The sequence below is a fragment of the Selaginella moellendorffii genome, unplaced genomic scaffold, assembly GCF_000143415.4.
Source record: "Selaginella moellendorffii unplaced genomic scaffold, v1.0 SELMOscaffold_6, whole genome shotgun sequence".
NCBI classification, from domain to species: domain Eukaryota; kingdom Viridiplantae; phylum Streptophyta; class Lycopodiopsida; order Selaginellales; family Selaginellaceae; genus Selaginella; species Selaginella moellendorffii.
The window spans coordinates 2556721-2574999 of NW_003314267.1; the positions used below are offsets into that span (position 1 = coordinate 2556721).

The 18279-nt window shown below is 48.9% G+C and overlaps 7 protein-coding genes across 12 annotated transcripts; 5 read left to right on the forward strand and 2 right to left on the reverse strand.

The window, feature by feature from the left end:
* Window positions 1-782: 782 nt before the first annotated feature.
* On the forward strand, window positions 783-2232 carry LOC9634907 (bifunctional dTDP-4-dehydrorhamnose 3,5-epimerase/dTDP-4-dehydrorhamnose reductase). Its single transcript, XM_002965584.2, has 2 exons — window positions 783-1377; window positions 1601-2232. Exons 1-2 carry the CDS (start codon window positions 901-903, stop codon window positions 2048-2050), a joined length of 927 nt encoding a protein of 308 aa, XP_002965630.1. The 5' UTR covers window positions 783-900; the 3' UTR covers window positions 2051-2232.
* A 4507-nt stretch (window positions 2233-6739) lies between these two features.
* Window positions 6740-8105, forward strand: LOC9636042 (phosphatidylinositol-glycan biosynthesis class F protein). Of its 4 annotated transcripts, none has more exons than XM_024670207.1 (9): window positions 6740-6850; window positions 6910-6960; window positions 7031-7073; window positions 7131-7185; window positions 7242-7290; window positions 7349-7416; window positions 7484-7592; window positions 7648-7781; window positions 7852-8105. In XM_024670207.1, the coding sequence occupies exons 1-8, from the start codon at window positions 6752-6754 to the stop codon at window positions 7747-7749; spliced, it is 576 nt and encodes a 191-aa protein (XP_024525975.1). In that variant the 5' UTR covers window positions 6740-6751; the 3' UTR covers window positions 7750-7781; window positions 7852-8105. The 4 variants fall into 4 exon arrangements, with proteins under 4 accessions (XP_024525975.1, XP_024525974.1, XP_024525976.1 ...); XM_024670206.1 differs by having other exon boundaries at window positions 7867-8105; XM_024670208.1 differs by having other exon boundaries at window positions 7888-8105.
* Window positions 7997-9842, reverse strand: LOC9634909 (histone-lysine N-methyltransferase family member SUVH9). 2 transcript variants are annotated; one of them, XM_024670204.1, is made up of 5 exons: window positions 9724-9842; window positions 9259-9646; window positions 8952-9203; window positions 8238-8749; window positions 7997-8185 (listed from the first exon to the last, which is right to left on the reverse strand). In XM_024670204.1, exons 2-5 carry the CDS (start codon window positions 9259-9261, stop codon window positions 8158-8160), a joined length of 795 nt encoding a protein of 264 aa, XP_024525972.1. In that variant the 5' UTR covers window positions 9262-9646; window positions 9724-9842; the 3' UTR covers window positions 7997-8157. The 2 variants fall into 2 exon arrangements, with proteins under 2 accessions (XP_024525972.1, XP_002965975.2); XM_002965929.2 differs by having other exon boundaries at window positions 9259-9650.
* Window positions 9501-10235, forward strand: LOC9636043 (peamaclein). Its single transcript, XM_002965586.2, has 2 exons — window positions 9501-9597; window positions 9832-10235. The coding sequence occupies exons 1-2, from the start codon at window positions 9501-9503 to the stop codon at window positions 10056-10058; spliced, it is 324 nt and encodes a 107-aa protein (XP_002965632.2). The 3' UTR covers window positions 10059-10235.
* Window positions 10136-11528, reverse strand: LOC9634910 (14-3-3-like protein 16R). Its single transcript, XM_002965930.2, has 5 exons — window positions 11415-11528; window positions 10811-11289; window positions 10567-10689; window positions 10375-10491; window positions 10136-10298 (listed from the first exon to the last, which is right to left on the reverse strand). The coding sequence occupies exons 2-5, from the start codon at window positions 11285-11287 to the stop codon at window positions 10260-10262; spliced, it is 756 nt and encodes a 251-aa protein (XP_002965976.1). The 5' UTR covers window positions 11288-11289; window positions 11415-11528; the 3' UTR covers window positions 10136-10259.
* A 124-nt stretch (window positions 11529-11652) lies between these two features.
* Window positions 11653-14706, forward strand: LOC112344814 (pentatricopeptide repeat-containing protein At4g39530-like). 2 transcript variants are annotated; one of them, XM_024670201.1, is made up of 2 exons: window positions 11653-11760; window positions 11819-14706. In XM_024670201.1, the coding sequence occupies exons 1-2, from the start codon at window positions 11719-11721 to the stop codon at window positions 14684-14686; spliced, it is 2910 nt and encodes a 969-aa protein (XP_024525969.1). In that variant the 5' UTR covers window positions 11653-11718; the 3' UTR covers window positions 14687-14706. The 2 variants fall into 2 exon arrangements, with proteins under 2 accessions (XP_024525969.1, XP_024525970.1); XM_024670202.1 differs by lacking the exon at window positions 11653-11760 and having other exon boundaries at window positions 11842-11919; window positions 11982-14706.
* LOC112344815 (pentatricopeptide repeat-containing protein At1g11290, chloroplastic-like) lies at window positions 14665-17073 on the forward strand. Its single transcript, XM_024670203.1, has 2 exons — window positions 14665-14830; window positions 14892-17073. Exons 1-2 carry the CDS (start codon window positions 14751-14753, stop codon window positions 16954-16956), a joined length of 2145 nt encoding a protein of 714 aa, XP_024525971.1. The 5' UTR covers window positions 14665-14750; the 3' UTR covers window positions 16957-17073.
* The last annotated feature ends 1206 nt before the right edge of the window (window positions 17074-18279 follow it).

Here is an 18279-nt window from a genome sequence, read left to right on the forward strand (position 1 = left end):
AAGTTCTGCATGACCCAGATGATGTAATTGATGCGCAGTAACATTCAAGTGCACATGGACTTTACCTAAGATGTTTAGGATGAGGCTTGGGGTCAAGCCATAGTGTTTGTCTAGTTGCCACAGACTTTGAATCGAGCTCTCACTTCATCCCAAAGCTCGGTTGCACTGCTCCAGTTCCTCCAAAGACCAAGCTTCCAAATGGTTCGCGAAGCTATAGTACGCGAAGCGCCAGCGGAAGACTCCTGCCTGGATGTGGTTGCTTTCTCAATGCTCCATCGACGATCAGCCAGACTTTTCTCATGTCCCATCTCGGCAAGCCCTCGTAGCAATTGGAAATCCAAACCAGAGGCTTCTCCAGCGAGAAATCGAAGTAGTAGAACCAGTTAACACCATCCGCTTTCTTGACCACCTTGTTCTTGCGCTATGCCTGCCGAAAGAGCCACCAATGCCCAAAGTAGGAGTTTCCCACCCCGGGAGTGGCAACAACATGGACGTTCCTTCACTCGGCAGTCTCAATGAAATCCTCCAGGAGCTCGTAATTTGGGTGAATCCACAGAGCTGTCTTCTCTCTCTCGCTGAAGAGCCCAGATGGAATTCGCAGCACCTTGGCCTGAGAGAGCTCCACGGCCTACTGGAAAATTGGGGAAGAAGCCATCCTCTGGGGTGCAAACGAAAGCACTGGACACCTCGAAGAACCCTAAACTTTTAGCGCGGGAAGTGAAGAACCCTAAACTTAAGAAAAAGATCCATGTCAACGGTCAACCCAAGCATATTCGCATGTTGGTCTCTTTTCCTTTTCTTGGGCAAAGATCTCATCACATTCCATTCTCCTCCGAGAGCTCAAGCGATTAGATCTCCGGGAGAGCGCGAGCGATCATCGCCTCGCGGCTCGCCGGCGCCATGGTTGTTCCTCTCAGCAGCGGCGCCGGCAATTCCAGCAATGGATCCAGCGGCGGCGGCGCCTTGAAATTCTTGATCTACGGCCGCACTGGGTGGATCGGCGGCCTCCTGGGGAAGCTCTGCCGCGAGCAGGGCATCGATTTCGTGTATGGATCGGGCAGGCTCGAGGATAGGGCTGGATTGGAGGCCGACATTGCGGCGGCCAAGCCCTCGCATGTGATGAATGCCGCGGGCGTCACCGGCCGCCCCAACGTGGATTGGTGCGAGGATCACAGGGTGGAGACGATCCGCGCCAATGTCGTCGGCACGCTCAATCTCGCGGATGTGTGCCGCGGCCATGGCCTCTTGCTCGTGAATTTCGCCACTGGATGCATCTTCGAGTACGATGGAGGCCACCAGATCGACAGCGGCGTGGGATTCACCGAGGAGGACGCCCCAAATTTCGTGGGATCCTTCTACTCCAAGACCAAAGCCATGGTGAGTGGAATTCTTTCTTTGGATCTTGCATTGCTGGCTGCCGCTAGGGTTTTCCATAGCATTCCATCCAGATCTAGCTCCCAGGCAACGAATCTTAGAGAAGTCCAACGGAAGAATCTATTGGGCTTCCACAAAATCTAGAATTTAGTGAAGCATTTTAAGCGATCATACTCGAGCATCCGTTTTCACGATCTATGATCTGACAATTCTTTCTTTTTTCCAGGTAGAGGAGCTCCTCAAGAACTACGAGAACGTCTGTACACTTCGCGTGCGAATGCCAATCTCCAGCGACCTCGCCAATCCTCGCAACTTCATCACCAAGATCACGCGCTACGAGAAAGTGGTGAACATCCCGAATTCCATGACGGTGCTGGACGAGCTGCTGCCAATCTCGATCGAGATGGCTAAGCGCAACCTCACGGGGATATGGAACTTCACCAATCCAGGGGTGGTGAGCCACAACGAGATATTGGAGATGTATCGCCAGTACGTGGATCCGAGCTTCAAGTGGAAGAACTTTAGCCTCGAGGAGCAAGCCAAGGTGATTGTGGCGCCGAGGAGCAACAACGAGCTGGACACCAAGAAGTTGAGCTCCGAATTCCCGCAGCTGCTGGGCATCAAGGATTCGCTGGTCAAGTACGTCTTCGAGGTGAACAGCAAATCGAAGAAGTGATAGATCGCAAGATAAGATGGATCGATTGGAAGGATTTTAAGGCGTTACATTCATATCCATCATAGCTGGGAGAAAACTCTCAAGAACTCTGATCATGGATCTTTCTTTCCTGTTCAAGGCCTAAAGTTCTGGCTATGATTAAGTGTTTGGTTTGTGTGTGCAAAGTTAAAATTTTGAACGAAGGTACTTGCAACTTTTATAGTATGTATAGTTCGATTAAAGATGAACATGATGCCAACCTTTACACGGTATCTTTGATTACTAAGTTGGTATTCTATACAGATTTCTGGGAAGATTTTAATGTGGCTTTACTTGGAGATCTGTGCATGTTAGCCAAAAGAACATATGATGACGCTGCAGTGGGCTCGAGATCGACGGTCGAGATGGCAGCAGCGGTTCCATGCAAGTGACGCTTGTGGCTTCGGCAAGCACTCAACAGGCATCTCCACTGGAGAGCATTTGGCACGAAAGGCATGCTCGTGATCAAGTCCCAGGCATCTTCAATCGCGCCCTCCCTCCCCAGCAGATCGATCATGCAGCAGAAATGCTGCTTGATCGGCTCTGTGTGAAAATCCTCGCGCATCGACACAAAGCAGCGCTGCCCCGAGCTCATCGTTCCCCCGTTGCTGCACGAGATGAGAAGGGGTATGAAACAGATGGCGTCGGGAGAGATACCGGTCCACGACATTGACTGGAAGAGGTCAAAGGCACGGTCAAGATGCCCATTCTGGGCATATGCTGTGAGCATAGTTGAGGAGGATACCAAGTTCTCCTCCGGGATCCTATGGAACCTCCGTCGAGCAAAAGTCAACTCACCGCCGCCATCGGTCATAATGTCAACGCACAGGATCGAGTTCCACGAGACAATGTCCCTCGCGGGCATTTGACTGAAGAGGTCAATGGCACGGTCAATGCGACCGGCCGCCACCCAAGCCGCCAGCATCGTGTTCCACGAGACGAGGTCGTGCTCGGGCATGTCCGAGAGGATATTCGCCGCCTCCTCCACACGCTCGTTCTGGGCATACGTTGATAGCATCGCATTCCAGCACACAAGGTTCCTCTCACGCATCGTGTCAAAGCTGCATTTGGCATCCTCCAGATGCCCTCGTTGGGAATAGGCAGACATGATGCTGGTCCACGATGCCATGTCGTGCTCAGGCATTTCTTCGTATACAGACTTTGCAGCTTTGAGCTGATTTCTCAAAACGTGAACGAACAACATTGCATTGTACGCCACCAAGTTCCTTTCTAACATTGATACAAACAGTCGCTTTGATTCGATCAAATTCCCGGTTTGGGCAGTTGCGACGAGCATAGTAGTTGTAGACACTATATTCCACTCCGGCATCTCATTGTAAATCCAAACACTGCAGTCCAGATTACGGATGTGAGCGTAGCCAGACAAGAGCGAATTCCAAGAAATCAAGTTTCGTTCTGGCATAGAATCAAATGTAGCCTTGGCACAATCCAAATGCCCGTTTTGGGCATAAGCAGAGATCATTGCATTCCATGAAACAATTGTCTTTTCCATAAGAGAATCAAAGATCCTTTTTGCATCCGAAAGCTTTTCATTGTGTGCATAGGCAGCCAGCATGGCATTCTGAGATTCCGAATTTTTACTTGGCATGGAAGCAAAAATACTCTCCGCCTCTTGCATTTGGCCATTTCTTGCATAGGCAGAGAGCATGAACACCCACGAGTGGGCGTCTTTTGTTGAAATACCATCAAAAACTTTACGAGCTTGGAGTGTGTCTCCACATTTACCATACATCTCAATGAGCTTGTTGTGAAGGAAAACATCTGTGGGGTGAATTGCACTGCTGATGTGGGCGTGGATTTTCCTAGCTATTGTCACTGTCTTGCTAGATTCAAGCCAAAGAATCCATTTGTTTCGATCCATAAAAAATTTATTCCCACAGGTAATTATCTAAAACAACTATGATATATTTTTTTCCTTAAACTTTAAAAATAATAAACTTTCAATTTCTTAAGTTTGATATAGTAAAATGAATTACAATTAGAAATATAAATTTGAGAATAAATTTTAAACCATGATATAATGTACCCGTCACTTACAGAAACATTTGCGTGGCTTACCTAGAGCGGGGTCAGGCGCAGCTAGCGCACATCTCCTCGTCAGGCCGTCGTCTTCATGATTTCTGCGCTTGCGGAACACAGGAGCAGTCCACCACAATGGTCCGGACCTCTGCGACCAAAAGAGTATCATTAACTGTACCGGAAGCAACTCAATACCTCGCAGAAGTTCAAAAAAGTTATCATTCTGTAGCTAGCAGGATGTCCGGGTCCAAGAGGCAAATGATCCGAAGTGATTGTATGTCGCGGGTGTCTGCAAGCCAGGAATGTCAATAGAAGAAACAAACGAAAGAGCATATGTACTTACGCTTTGAGGGTAGTCCGTCGCCTGCCTCAATGAGTTCTGGTTGCAAGTCATTTCTTCCGTCTTGGAGGCCACTAGCAGCATTTGAGAAAGTGGTGCCAGCCTACCGTGCTTGGTGAAAGTAATGCGGCCTCCTAGATGGTGTAGCCCAGTGCAGAAGGATCTCCTTCGGCTGCGCAAGGCTAGAAATATCTTGTATGCAGTATTGTCATCTCCAAGAAAACTAAAAAGGGAAAAAGAAACTTACCGGAATCGTCTTGCATGTCTGTGTCTCATCCAAGCCAAAATATCTCGGTCCATGCGCTCGTCATGCCTCCGGCCACCACTTTCACACTCTGTTCTTGCTCGTTCGCTCGAACAGGAATTTGCATCTTCGCGTCTTTTGGAGTAGCATGGCTTTATCCTGTGAGCGTCGGAGATTTCTTGCGAGCTCATCGAAGAAACTCTAGCTCGATTCTCGGGATCGATCTCCTGTTGCGACGGCGCCACATCCTTTTTGTGCGCGGCTGCGGCTTCCACCTCGAATCATCCATGGATTTCCTTTGAAATCGCCGAACAGCATCTCTCCCGCCTTCCAGAGGGCCCCAATGCTGTCTCCAATCCAATGCAAATGGATCAAAATCTAAAACCTGCGGCCATACTCTCCCAATTTGGCCCCATTGCCACTGGAATGGACATCACTGCTGTTAACCACAACGCACTCTTATACTTGTCATTGCTAAGAACAGAAAAGAAAAAAAACAAACTTTGAGACTATGACCTGTGGGCTGTGATACAAATCGTATGTTATCCTTTCTCTTTCGCTTCGAGCTCCTATTAACAGTTCTCCATTGCTTATTGCAATAGAAAATCAAGCGTTCCATTTAAAGTTCCTTGGTTTACTAAAAAGGTAAACCAAGCTCCACGAGAATTTCTTTTAAGAGGCTTTCCTTGTCACAAAGCTACAACATGCAAATCACCGTCATTCAAGAGCTGCTGCAACCTTGAGTTGAAGCTCCAATGTTTCAACACAGCTTCCATCAAGTCCCTCCCATCCTTTTCGTCCTGGAGCTTCCGGAACTTGATTGCTGCCAGTGCAGCTCCCTTCACCTTGTGGCCATGTTCTTCCGTTGCGCGAATAGCTCTCTCCAATTGTATCATCTAGAAAAAAAAAAACATTCCAAGCTTCACTTCCTTTCTAACTAGGATATTAAAACTACCTTGTAAAGTAGCTTTGTGCTTTCATCCCACGTAGGCTTAGTTGGATGAACATACTTTGAGCCTTTCCTACATACTGGAAATCTCGTAACCTCTGCCACAAACACTCCTCTGCATAGATGTGTTAGTAACTAAAAGCTTTAATCAGAATATCTTACCCATTCACTTTAAAGCCAGCATAACAATCGATTTCAGCGTACCGCGGAGTCCTCTCTTTCTCTTCGGAATACAAACACAAGCTTACCATCTCCTCCAATTTCCGAATTGGAGTATATGATAGCCGCCTTGCAAAAGGCACTTCCAACGATGCACCGTACTTGTTTTCGACAAATGCTTTGAGGAGAGTTCGCGCCCCTAGCTCACAGACCATAGAGACGTCGAGCCGCAAGACGTATAGTTTATTAAGGATGCCCTTGACGTCATTTCTCAGCTCTTGTACGCCCGTTTTCAGTTCTTGTACTCCCGTTTTCAGCTCTTGTATGCCCTGTCTCATCTCCTTTACCAGCTCTTGCACGTCCTGTCTCATCTCCTTCATGCTCTTGTACATTTCCACCAACAAAGTTTCCTCGTCCATCGCTTTCTTATTGGGCAGAACAATTTTGGACGGTTCCCTGTAAAAACTAATAGTAAATTACAATGGCATATAGTAACGAAAAAACTTACTCTGATTGTTCGAAAACAGCATCCTCGAATTCTTCATGAGGATCAAATGGAGTAGTTTCGATTTCGCTACAAACAAATGATTAGACATTCAATCATATGTATCTACAAAATTACTTACCAAGAACTTGCAGTGGGAGTTGGCTGTGTCACGCTGTACTGGCTGCTGTTCGTGAAAGGGAGTCCATCGGAGGCAAAGTGCGGCTTCAGCATGGAAGCGGCCGGAGGACTCGAGGAGGAAGGAGTTCCTTCCGGTTCCTTCGACGACGAAGACATCCAGGAACCAACAAGGTGTCAAGGGAGAAATCGCAAGTGTGAAAGTTGCTTCACTCGAAGAAACCTAATTCTTAAACTTTAAATTACTCTATTCTATTAATATGTAGTTTTTTCATCTGAGTTTTCGCAATGTGATGTCAGTCGGTCAAAAGCCCTAGTTCAACTCTTTTATGGGGGTTAGATCGGTGCTGGCAGGGTCCAGCGCGCTGGCTGTTGGAGCGGCGGTGGCATTGCTGCATTCTCCAGCGTTCATAGGTCGCTTCTATTCGGTGAGATCGACTGATCCATCAAAGCGTGCGCGAGGATTGACAGTTTTTTCCTCTCTCAGCTCATCCTCCTCCAGGTTCTTCTCTTTAGCACCATTGTTTGCGATTGTCCGGTAAGAGTTTTTTTCTCTCTCTCTCTTTTTGACGTCTTGGATTTTCTTTCACTTGCTCTTCTCGTGTCAGGCTTGGCAAGCGCTCATTCGAGGCCTTCTCTGCATTCCTTTAGGTGAGTTTTGTGATTTCTTTTGCTGGTTTCTAGGACTGAATGGATCTTCCACCCCAGGAGCTTCTGCCATTGCATTCTTCGCCATAACACTGGGTGCACCGTTTGGAAACGAGTCAGTGAAGAAAAAAGAATTAAAAACAGCAGTTTGTATTTGCTGGTTTCCTGCAGGTTTTTCTGGCCGACCTTCTATTGGAGCTTTTTCATGTCAACTTTGATGGTCTCTCGTGTTTTTTTGTTTGATTCCTCTAGTTTCTTATGCCGCTTTTGCAACGCAGATCGCTCCCGCTGGCATGGTTCTAGGCCCGTCATGGCGACGCTGGCAACAAGTTTTCGCGTTCACGAGGTTCAAGCTTCGTCGAATACTTCTCTCTTGTCAGCTTCTCAAGTAAAGTTTGCTCTCGACTTTGCAGGCCAAGCGGTTCTCTGGAGCTGCTAGTTTGCGTGCCCGCTCATGGTGCTGCTGTGGGAGCCTGGATTGGTGCCTGGCCAATGCCCCTGGACTGGGAACGCGAATGGCAGGTCCGATACATCCCTCTCTTTTTTCCACTGTAGTTTTCTACTCGCTCTTTTTCAGCAATGGCCGATCTCATGCACTTATGGAGCAACCGGTGGCTACTTGCTGGGGTCGCTTGTGACATTCATCCTGTTCGTGCACAAGAGCGGGAAAAAAAAGTAAATCAAATCGAAAGAATGACGAACTTCAGAAAGGTTCGATCTATCTAGTGTTTTCCTAGATCACCACTTCCAGAACAAATTAGGATCTGGAACTATTTCTCAGGTTAGCTGTTTGCAGACGTATCCTTTGTTTCTGCAGGTAATTTTCCATTAAGCTGGAGGTCGGCTCTAGCTTTGAACATTTGTGGAGCATGAAACTCAACTCATGGACATGTTGGCAAGTTAAAAGTTTTTTGTGAGATCATTGGTTGCTTGGAGAGTTTTTCTTGGAGATTGCAAACTTCACAGCAATGCTGCTGTTGGAGTGGATGCAAAACTTACACAATGTGCTTTTGCGAAATCGTGATCACTTGTGTTTACGAAGAGCAAAACTTTGAGATACTTCCGGGATGGGTTTTTGTTCAATTTCCTAGCTAGTGCGATACTTCCTCAGATTCCTGAGAGGCATGAAAAGATCAAGCAAGGAACACCAAAACAAAACCAACTTACTTCGCCACTTCGTTCTTGTCGAAACTCATCCCCTTCCGCTCCACCAGGAACTTGTAAACCGTCCATCCATCTCCATCAACCTCGTCCCAGTAGCGAGTCACTCTAAACAGACCATCGTAGCGATAGCTCTTCTTCTTGAACCCAGACTCGATTCCCCGAATCACCCGGATTGGAACCTGGAAGAGAAAAGCGTTGGCGAGAGCAAGATTTCCCCGATCCAGGCTCTGGTCCTGGGCATAACACCCGGGCCGGGCGGTGTTTTGGTGATTGCCCCCAGCACCGTGGTAGACAAAGCGCTCGCCCGAGTCGTCGTCTTCGTAGCCACCAGAGAGAACGATGCTGTTTGCGACTGGCTCGCCCCACTTGTTGTCGTCGCCACCAATCCACGAGATGCCGCCTTGGATGTGGCCGTGGAGCCCCACGATGCAAAGCTCAACGCGGAAGTGGAAGACGTCGCCAACTTCCACACCCGGGACGTGGCCAAAGTATTTTACACGGTTTAGCCACATACCCTGCAAAATAGATCATACACGAACTTATAAAGAGTTTCTAAAGGAAGACCCAAGATCCGATCTTTGAGAAGTCCAAGAACTCATAGGTTGAAATAAAGAGACAGAGCACAGAAGCAAAAGGAACAAAACCATCGAACCAAGAAACGAAAAGTCCCAAAAGCGAACCCAGCGAGAGAAGGAAAGAAAGTGGAGAGATGCTTGCCTGTTGACGCATGGCTTTGCCGGCGTTGAGGTCCGCACGGCCTGCCTTGTCCGCGGAGCGCAGCATCTCAAAATGTTGGAGAGCTCTGCGGACGGCAACTCGATCGACGCTGCAAGTCGAGGAGGAACTGGGCGAAGAAGGAGCTTCGGACGAGCAGCTGGTGCTCAGACTGATGCAAAGTTCGGCCTCCATTTTTCCATCGCCCCCCTCCATTTCTTGCTCCGCCTCCTCGCGATCATACAGCACAAGGGCCTACACAAAAAGAAGAAAAGGAGAAAAAAATGCCGGACACAAAAGCGCACTGTACCATTCCTCCTAGAACAGAACGCTAAAACCCTACTTGTTCGATTGTTGGTCAACTTGGTCAACTCATTTCATAGTCGTTCCAAAGTCAAGATTGTTTCCAGGTAGTAAAGTTAAAAGTGATCTTTTGTCGGCCGGCTCAGAATTGTAAATCTCGTTATCATGGTGGACTTACCAACATAGTTTGTAGTTTTGTGCTGGGAATAAAAAACACACTCTCCCCTCCATGATCAAAGAAGCATGGACATGAGGATTTCTTCACTGATCTTTCTGGCATTCCTGTTATGGATCTCTGTTGAGGTGATTTCATCTTACTCTGTTAGCAACACCATTTTGGTTCCAGGTAGACAGCAGTTTGGAGTCACAACATGATGTGGATGAGCTCCTACCAGCTATCTACATACCACCAGTGAGTACCAAAATAATGCAAAAGAAGAAAAAAAACACACAATAAACTTGTTTTGTTTACCAGGTGGAAGTGACTTCATCCACCTCTACCCCTGCTCCAGGACCCTCCTCACCAGCACCAATTGGTAAAGTGTTTATAAAGCTTCCTTCACTTGGCTGTGCTGATGAGATGTCTCAATTTCCCTGTCCTGTGATCCACAACAAAACAAAACAGACTGTTCCAAAGAATGCAACAGGAGGTGCTCCAAAGCAGGCAGACCAAAGAGATGCCTCAAGTGCTGTAACATCTGCTGTGCAAAGTGCCACTGTGTTCCTCCTGGAACCTATGGCAACAGAGAGACATGCCCCTGCTATGCAACCATGACCAACCACAGGGGAGGCTTGAAATGTCCATAGAGAATCAAAAAAGAGGTATAGTGGAGTTCCAGGGCTCAATCAACCACAAGTTCTAGACAAGCAACATAGAGATGGAGTTAGTGCAAGCCAAATAATGTATTCAGGAACCAAAAAAAATCAACAGTACCAAGGCAGGAAAGAGAGAGGTGTCTAACAGCTAGCTAGCAGCATAGAAAACGAAATTCGAACGTATTATTTTACTCACGGCTTTTCGTCCTTTCCCTCGCCGGCACCTTCCTCCTGCAGCAAGGCAACAAAAGATCTCGCTGAGTAAACAATGCCACGAGAAAAGAACCAAAAGAAACTCGGCAGTTACCTGCATGTCTGAGGTCCACAGCGTTAGATTATCGCGCAGCAGCTGCATAATCAGAGTACTATCCTTGTAAGATTCCTCTCCCAAAGTGTCCAGCTCGGCAATTGCCTCGTCAAATGCCTGGAAATGGATAAACAGTGAGTGAGGTGAGTGGAAAGAAAAAAAAACGCAACGAAACACGACACACCCACAGACCTGTTTGGCAAGAGTACAAGCACGATCCGGGGAATTTAAAATCTCGTAGTAAAAGACCGAAAAATTGAGAGCGAGTCCAAGTCGAATCGGGTGCGTAGGAGGCAGCTGCGCAAGAGCGATGTCCTGCAAAGCACAGCTTCGAGTGAGCAAACCAAGAACTTTCGAAAACAAACGAAAAGAATCAATAAAAAAAAGGAAGCTTTGCAAAGGAAAAGAGAGCTCCACCACTCTGGCCTTTGCTTACCTGCGCGGATTTGTACGCGAGGAGAGTGTTCTCGGCAGCCTCTTTCCTCTCGGCACCGGTCTTAAACTCGGCCAAGTATCGGTGATAGTCGCCCTTCATCTTCAAGTAGAAAACCTTGGACTCGCCACTCGCGGAAGAGGAGATGAGATGGCTATCCAGGAGCTTGAGAATGCTGTCGCAGATAGTGCTAAGCTCCGCCTCCACCTTAGCGCGGTACTCCTTGATCATGGACACATGATCCTCATTGCCTTTGCTCTCCTCCTTCTGCTCGATGGAGGAGATTATCCGCCAGGAAGCCCTGCGAGCGCCGATGACGTTCTTGTACGCCACCGACAGGAGATTGCGCTCCTCGACTGTGAGCTCCTCCACATCCACGGCCTTGACGACATTCTTCATGAACTCCACCATTTCGTCGTAGCGCTCGGCCTGCTCGGCGAGCTTGGCCATGTAGACGCTCTCCTCCCGCGGGCTCGTCATTCCTGGATTGGACAGGGCGGGAGTGAGAGAGGATCTCGAGGGATTTGGGAGAGATTTCAAGCGCGCCGGCAAGCGGTCACAAGAAATTTCAGCGCCGAGAGGATAGATCCAATCCACGAGCACTCACCTGTTCCTCGCCGTGCGCGCTCCTCCTAGGGTTTGGGAGAGCGCAAAAGAGAGCTTTTCTCGTGGAGCTAGAGGCCGGCGGTTCGATTCTCCGGCACACTTAGATTCTCTTTTAGTACGGACCTCTCGTACGAATATTTAGGGCTCTAGCAGAGCTTCTAGGGTTCTAGGCTCGCGATACGATCACGATCAGGCGATGGACGATCAGGTTGCTGCGATTGGAGCTCTAAAATGTGATTAGGTTTCATCGTACCGGCATTCGTCGAGAGCTTTGAGCGAGTATTTCGGCTCGCTGGCAATGGATTATGATGCGGCTCTGCGATCGGACTCGATCGTCGCTCAAGAATGTGAGGCATTTCTTCGTGCAATCCAGCAGGATTGATCGATCTTTAATCTTTGATGTAGTTCGTGAAGCAGCGAGCGGGAGCCGTGGAGAAGATTTCCAAATTGGAGGCATGGCTGTCGAGCGGCGTTCTTGCGGCTCTCAAGGCGTGCGGGAGCTTGAGGTACTTGGAAGCAGGCCAGAGAATCCATACTGACGCCCGTGAGAGCGCGGGGATCTTTGCAGATGCTTTCGTCGCGACCGCGGTGGTGGACATGTATGCTAAGTGTGGGAAAATGGCCGACGCTCGCAAGGTGTTCGATGAGATGCCGGCTCGAGACGTGGTGTCCTGGAACGCGCTACTGCTCGGTTACGCAGTGAATGGCCAGGAGGATTTGGCTTTGGAGCTGCTCAGGGGAATGGAAAGAAGTGGCTGCTGTCCAAACGACCGGAGTTTCGTGGCTGGACTGATGGCCTGTGTCAACTTGGCCGAGAAGGAAGTGGGACAGGAAGTTTGCGGCAAGGTCGTCAAGCTCGGATGCTTGGGGGAAGGGACGGAGCTCCATCACCGGGTTGCCAAGTATGGCTACGAGTCCGACGAGTTCGTGGAGAACATCCTGATCAGTCTCTACGCCAAGTGTGGGAGCCTGGTGGATGCTCGAGCGGTGTTTGAGAAGATTCGAAGTCCCAACGTCGTGTCGTGGACAACTTTGATCATGGGATACGCGGAGACTGGTGACGGGAACTTGGCTTTGGAGATGTTCTCACAAATGGTTTCTCGGGGATGCGTACCAAACTCTCGGACTTTCGTCGCTGCGCTCAAGGCTTGTGCTACTTTGGCGTCTTCGGAGCCGGGCGAGCTGGTTGACGGCAGAGTTCTCAAGCTCGGAAGCTTAAGGAAGGGCTCAGCTATTCACTCTCAGGCTGCAAAACGTGGATTGGACAAGGATATCTTTGTGGCGAGCACTCTCGTCGATATGTACTGCAAGGGCGGCAGCTTGGCCGATGCTACGTCGGTTTTCAGGGGAATGGCTCGCCGCGACGTCGTATGCTGGACCTCTCTCATACTCGGCTGTGCTGAAAACGGGGAGGAGGAGCTGGCTCTAGAGATGTTTTACTCCATGCAGTCGGAGGGCTGTTCGCCGAATTCACGCACTTACGTTGCAGTCCTCGCAGCCTGTGCTGGGGTAGCACAGAAAGAAGAGGCGAAGCTCGTTGCCGGACAGTATTTGAAAGAGGTGACTCTAGAAGTTGGGAAGAAGATCCATCTGGACGCCACCAAGGGCGGTTTTCAAAGTGATACTTTCGTCGGCAACAGCTTAATTGGTATGTATGCAAAATGTGGAAGCCTGGCTGATGCTCACAAGGTTTTTGACAGGATGCCTGAGCGGGACGTGGTCTCTTGGACTGCTCTCATGCTGGGCTATGTGGAATGTGGCGAGGCCGAGGTGGCGTTTTCCTTGTTTGAGAGCATGGTCTCTGGAGGTTGCGTCCCCGATGGCAGAAGTTTCGTTGCGGCGTTGATGTCCTGTACAAGCTTGGCTGAGCAAGAAGAAGGTGACAAGCTTGCCAAAGTCAAGAGCGGGGCTTTGAAAAGAGGCATGGACATTCACTCGCTAGCCGCAAGGAACAGGTGGGACGCAGACATTTTTGTGGCTACGGCGCTGGTGGACATGTACGCGAACTCCGGGAGCATGGACAATGCCCGGACAGTGTTTGAAAAAGTGCTTCATCGGGATGTGGTTTTGTGGAACTCGCTCATGCTGGGATACGTTCGTAATGGTGAAGCGGAGCTAGTTTTCGAGCTGTTTACCAAGATGAGAAGCCAGGGATGTCCGCCAGACTCGCAGAGCTTTGTTGCTGTTCTGACGGCATGCGGTAATCTAGCTGAACGAGACGAAGGCAAGCACGTCAGTGGCAAAGTGGTGAAGGTGGAGTGCTTGGAAAAGGTTATGGCCGTGCACTCCGAAGCTGGTAAAACAGGAAAACTGGGCGATATGTTCGTGGCCAACACGTTGGTGGACGTGTACGCAAAATGCGGAAGCTTGCTGGATTGCCGAGCCGCATTTGACCGGATGCTTCATCACGACGTGGTGTCCTGGAACGCTCTCATGTCAGCACTCGTTGAAAACAGCGAGGGACAGCTGGCTTTAGATCTCTTCACCAGCATGCAACAGCAAAGTGGTTTTCTTCCGGATTCTCGGACGCTAGTTGCGGCTCTTTCGGCCTGTGGTTGTGTGGTGGCACTGCAAACTGGAAAGCAAATTCAAGCTGACATCTGTAGGTGGGGACTAGAGGACAACGTTTTGGTGGCCAACTCGCTGGTCGATTTCTACGGCAGGTGCGGCAGGATCTCAGTCTCTCAACAGCTGTTTGAAGCAGTCACAGACCCGAGAAGTGTTTCGGCATGGACGTCTCTGATAGCGGGATACAGTCGTCAAGGGGACGCACAGAAGACGATTGAACTGTTTGAAGAAATGCAGAGACAAGGGATGAAAGGAGACAGAATCACGTATCTCTCAGTTCTAGCAGCTTGCAGTCATACTGGGCTTGTCGAGAAGGGAAAGACGTACTTCGAGGCAATGCGAGCAGACCGGGACATCACTGTGGATGCCGTGCATTACGCCTGCATGGTGGATCTTCTGGGACGTGCCAATTATCTGGATGAGGCCATTGTGGTGCTGAAGAGCAATATACCATCGAACGTAGTAGCATGGACAGCGTTCCTGGGCGCGTGTGGAAAGTGGGGGAATCTAGAGCTGGGAAGGCTGGCTTTTGAAACGATTGTGGGGCTGGACGAGAGAACTTACTCCGCTTATACGCTGATGGGAAATCTCTTTGCGAGCTTAGGAATGTGGGAGGAGCAAGCTCGGGTATTGGAGGAATGCAAGAGGATACAAACAGAGGCAGTTTTGCAAAAGATGATAAAGGTTTGCTCGTGTCAAGCATGATCAACGACTCTGCCTTTCAAGATATGCTCTCAAGGTAGGTCTTGTAACACATTCATCGTGTTTTATGTTTTCCAGTTGTTGGCGCTCGAGGGTTCTTGTTTCTTCAGTGGGTCGTCACCAACCGCTATTCGGATCCTTCGTATGGTTTGTGCTCTAAAGTTCACCTTATTTCATGGTCTCTAACTCACTGTTTGTTTTCCCTCAGTCTTCGAGAGCATGACATCGAACCCTCTTTCTCTGCTGCGTTGAAGTCGTGCACGGTCTTGAGAGATTGCGAGATCGGTAAGAGAATCCACTCCAATACAAATGCTGACAACACCGACGTCTTTCTCGCAACTGCCTTGGTGACCATGTACGCAAAATGCGGCAGCATGGCGAATGCCTGCATGGTTTTCGAGGGCATGCCTCACCGCGACGTGGTATCCTGGAACGCCTTGATGATGGGACACATCTCGAACGGACAGGCCGAGCTAGCTCTGGAGCAGTTTGCGCGAATGCAGACGTCCTGCCAGCCCAACGCAAGAAGTTTCGTGGCGGCACTTGCGGCGTGTGCTACAATGGCAGAAAAAGAAGACGGCCAAGGAAAGCAGACTTGGTTGGAGAAAGGGGTGTCTATCAGTTCCTCGGCAGCAGCGAGCAACTTGGTCTCCAACCTCTACGTGGCCAGCAGCCTGGTTGAACTGTACTCGAAATGCGGGGCGATGGTGGATGCTCGGAGGGTGTTTGATCGAATAGAATCGCCTGACGTCGTGACATGGACTACGTTGATGGTCGGCTACGCAGACTCGGGTGACAGCGAGATGGCGCTTGTTTTGTTTCAAGCCATGCAGTCCCGAGGGGTGGCTCCAGATGCTCAGGCTTGTGTAGCTGCACTGAGGGCGTGCTCGAATCTGTCGGCGAGAGAAGATGGCAGGGAAGTTGATGGCAAGCTCGTGAAGATGGAGTACCTCGAGAGAGGCATGGCACTTCACTCGCTAGCGGCGAGAAATGGCTATCAGAAGGATATATTCGTGGCTAGCTCGTTGATCGACATGTACTCCAAGTGTGGAAGCCTGGAAGACGCCTGGATGGCTTTCAGCAGGATGCTCCGGCACGACGTAGTGTCACTTACTGCTATGGTGCTGGGCTGCGAGATCAATGGCGAGCCAGAGCTAGCACTGGAGCTGTTCGAAAGAATGGTGGCTCGAGGACTCTCTCCGAACCTGAGAAGCTACGTCGCTGCGCTGATGGCCTGCGCGAGCTCGGCTGCCAAGAAACAAAGTGGAGGAGCAAAAGATGCTGGAAGAAGGAAAGAGTGCCTGGAAAAAGGCCGAGCTATCCATCTCCAATGCGTAAGCACTGGTTGTGACACAAACGTATTCGTTGCCAACACGCTCATCGACATGTATGCCAAGTGCGGCAGCCTGGAGGACGCCCGAGCGGTGTTTGACAGCATTCCAGACAGGAACGTGATATCCTGGAACGCTCTCCTGGCAGGATATGTGGAGAACGGCGAGAGTAGACTGGCACTGGAGCTCTTTAGTCGCATGGAGGCTGATCAAGCACAGGGATACGCGTTACTGGACGCTCGGACTCTCACAGCGGCTGTGAAAGCAAGTTCCATCCTCGTCGCTGTGGAATCTGGGAAGAGAGCTCACGGCATAGCCTGCAGGACAGGAGTGGAGGACGACACCGGGGTGGCAGTCTCTCTTGTTCACTTCTACGGCAAGTGTGGGATCACGGTAATAGCTCAGCAGCTTTTCGACTCTCTCAGTGGCTACAAGGACACTACGCTATGGAACGCACTGATGACAGGCTACAGCAACCAAGGCGACGCTGAGAGAGTCTTCTCATCATTCGCGAGGATGAGAAACGAAGGCCTGCGAGGCGATGGTATCACGAGCCTGTTGCTCCTCGCGGCTTGCAGCCACGCCGGCCTGGTGGACAAGGGACGAGAGATCTTTGAGAGCTTGCCGCTGGCGAGTAGAGCTCTGGGACACTACACTTGCATGGTGGACTTGCTGGGAAGATCGAACCAACTGGAGGCCGCGATGGGATTGATCGCGTCTATGCCGTGGCAGCCGGATCTGGTGACTTGGATGACGCTGCTAGGCTCGTGCAAGAAGTGGAGCAACATGGAGGTGGCCAGAGTCGCGTTCCAGGAGCTGGTGAGAATCGATAGCCGGGAGGAGTCATCGTACTTGGTGATGGCCAACATCTACGCCAGCCATGGTCTGCTCGATGAGAGCTCCAAAGTTCTAGAGCTCAGGGACGAGTTGTTAGCACGGTGATACAGACGAAAAGAGATTAAGCACGGGAAATCTGATCGTAATGCCACCACCTTTCTGTAGCTAAGGTGGTAAAGCTTCTTAAGAAAGAGTTTGTAAGTTGAAGTTGTTTTATGTCTAGGGTGTGACTTGGAAATGTGTGGATATTCTTTAGGAATCATGGGAGGAGAATTTGCACTGGAGATATAGAAGAAATTTGCATGAGAACTAAAAGAGGGCAATTACAAAGAAGGCTTAGGCTATGATTCACAAAATGTTTTAACAACATTTAAAAGTGTTTTTAGAATGATTTTAGTGAACAATGAAGATGCTACTGAGATTAATGAATTTTAGAGTGTTTTGAAGAGTTTTGATTGTAACTTACAGTCAGCTATTGGCAACAAGGTGAATTTTGTTAAATAATCCTTGTTTATTTCTTTTGTAACTCACTAAATTCTTGCTTAGACACATTGCAATGAAATTTATATGGCATACTGCCTCTTAGCCTCAGTTTTGGTAGAAACTCTATTGGATCGAAGTGGCCAAAGCATAATTGCAAACTTGTTTGGATTTTGCAAAATTAGGAACAAAGTGCCATCTTTTTCTTGGCTGGGGAAAAGTTTTCAATGAGCAAAGTTTTCTGAATTTTACTGTGGGGAGACTAGTGGCTGGGAATTGTATGTGTTTGATTGATGTTAAAACATGCCTTTAACTATTTTAGAGTTTAGATAGTACAAGTTGAGGCCTTGCCACTAAAATAAAGGGTGGATTATCTAAGGTTAATCTCATTCATTGAGTTCTTGGATTTATAAGCGCATTTCAAGATGGGAATCCTTTTTGCACATTGTCATTCTAGAGCACACTAACAATGTAAGCCATTTGAAATAAATTCACTTCTTTCTTTTGTTCTTCTATAACTACAGTATGTGGATGCTTAGAAACTTCACATTGAAGGTTGAAATTTCTATCTTGAAATAAAGGTAAAAAATGAGAAAGAACTCATTTATGTAAATAAGTTTATTTGATATTGTGAGTGCTTGGAATATGGAAAGGGAATACAGAAACTGTGTATATCAATTAGCCCCAAAACCCTAATTTATACATAGGAGTGAGTGGTCCGGATTGAAATCAATTGGACAGCTACCAAAATCCCACTATGCTAATATTAGTATACGGCATCCTTGGCATACACCATCATTCCCTCCTCTTAGAATAATGGAAAACCATTAAGGTTCTCTTGTAGATGGGCCGGGATCTAAAGGAACATCAGAAGGAGGCATTAGCAGATTTGTAAGTGGTATTAACTACTCTTGATCCCTTTGTATAAAGCGTTTCAACTGCTGCATA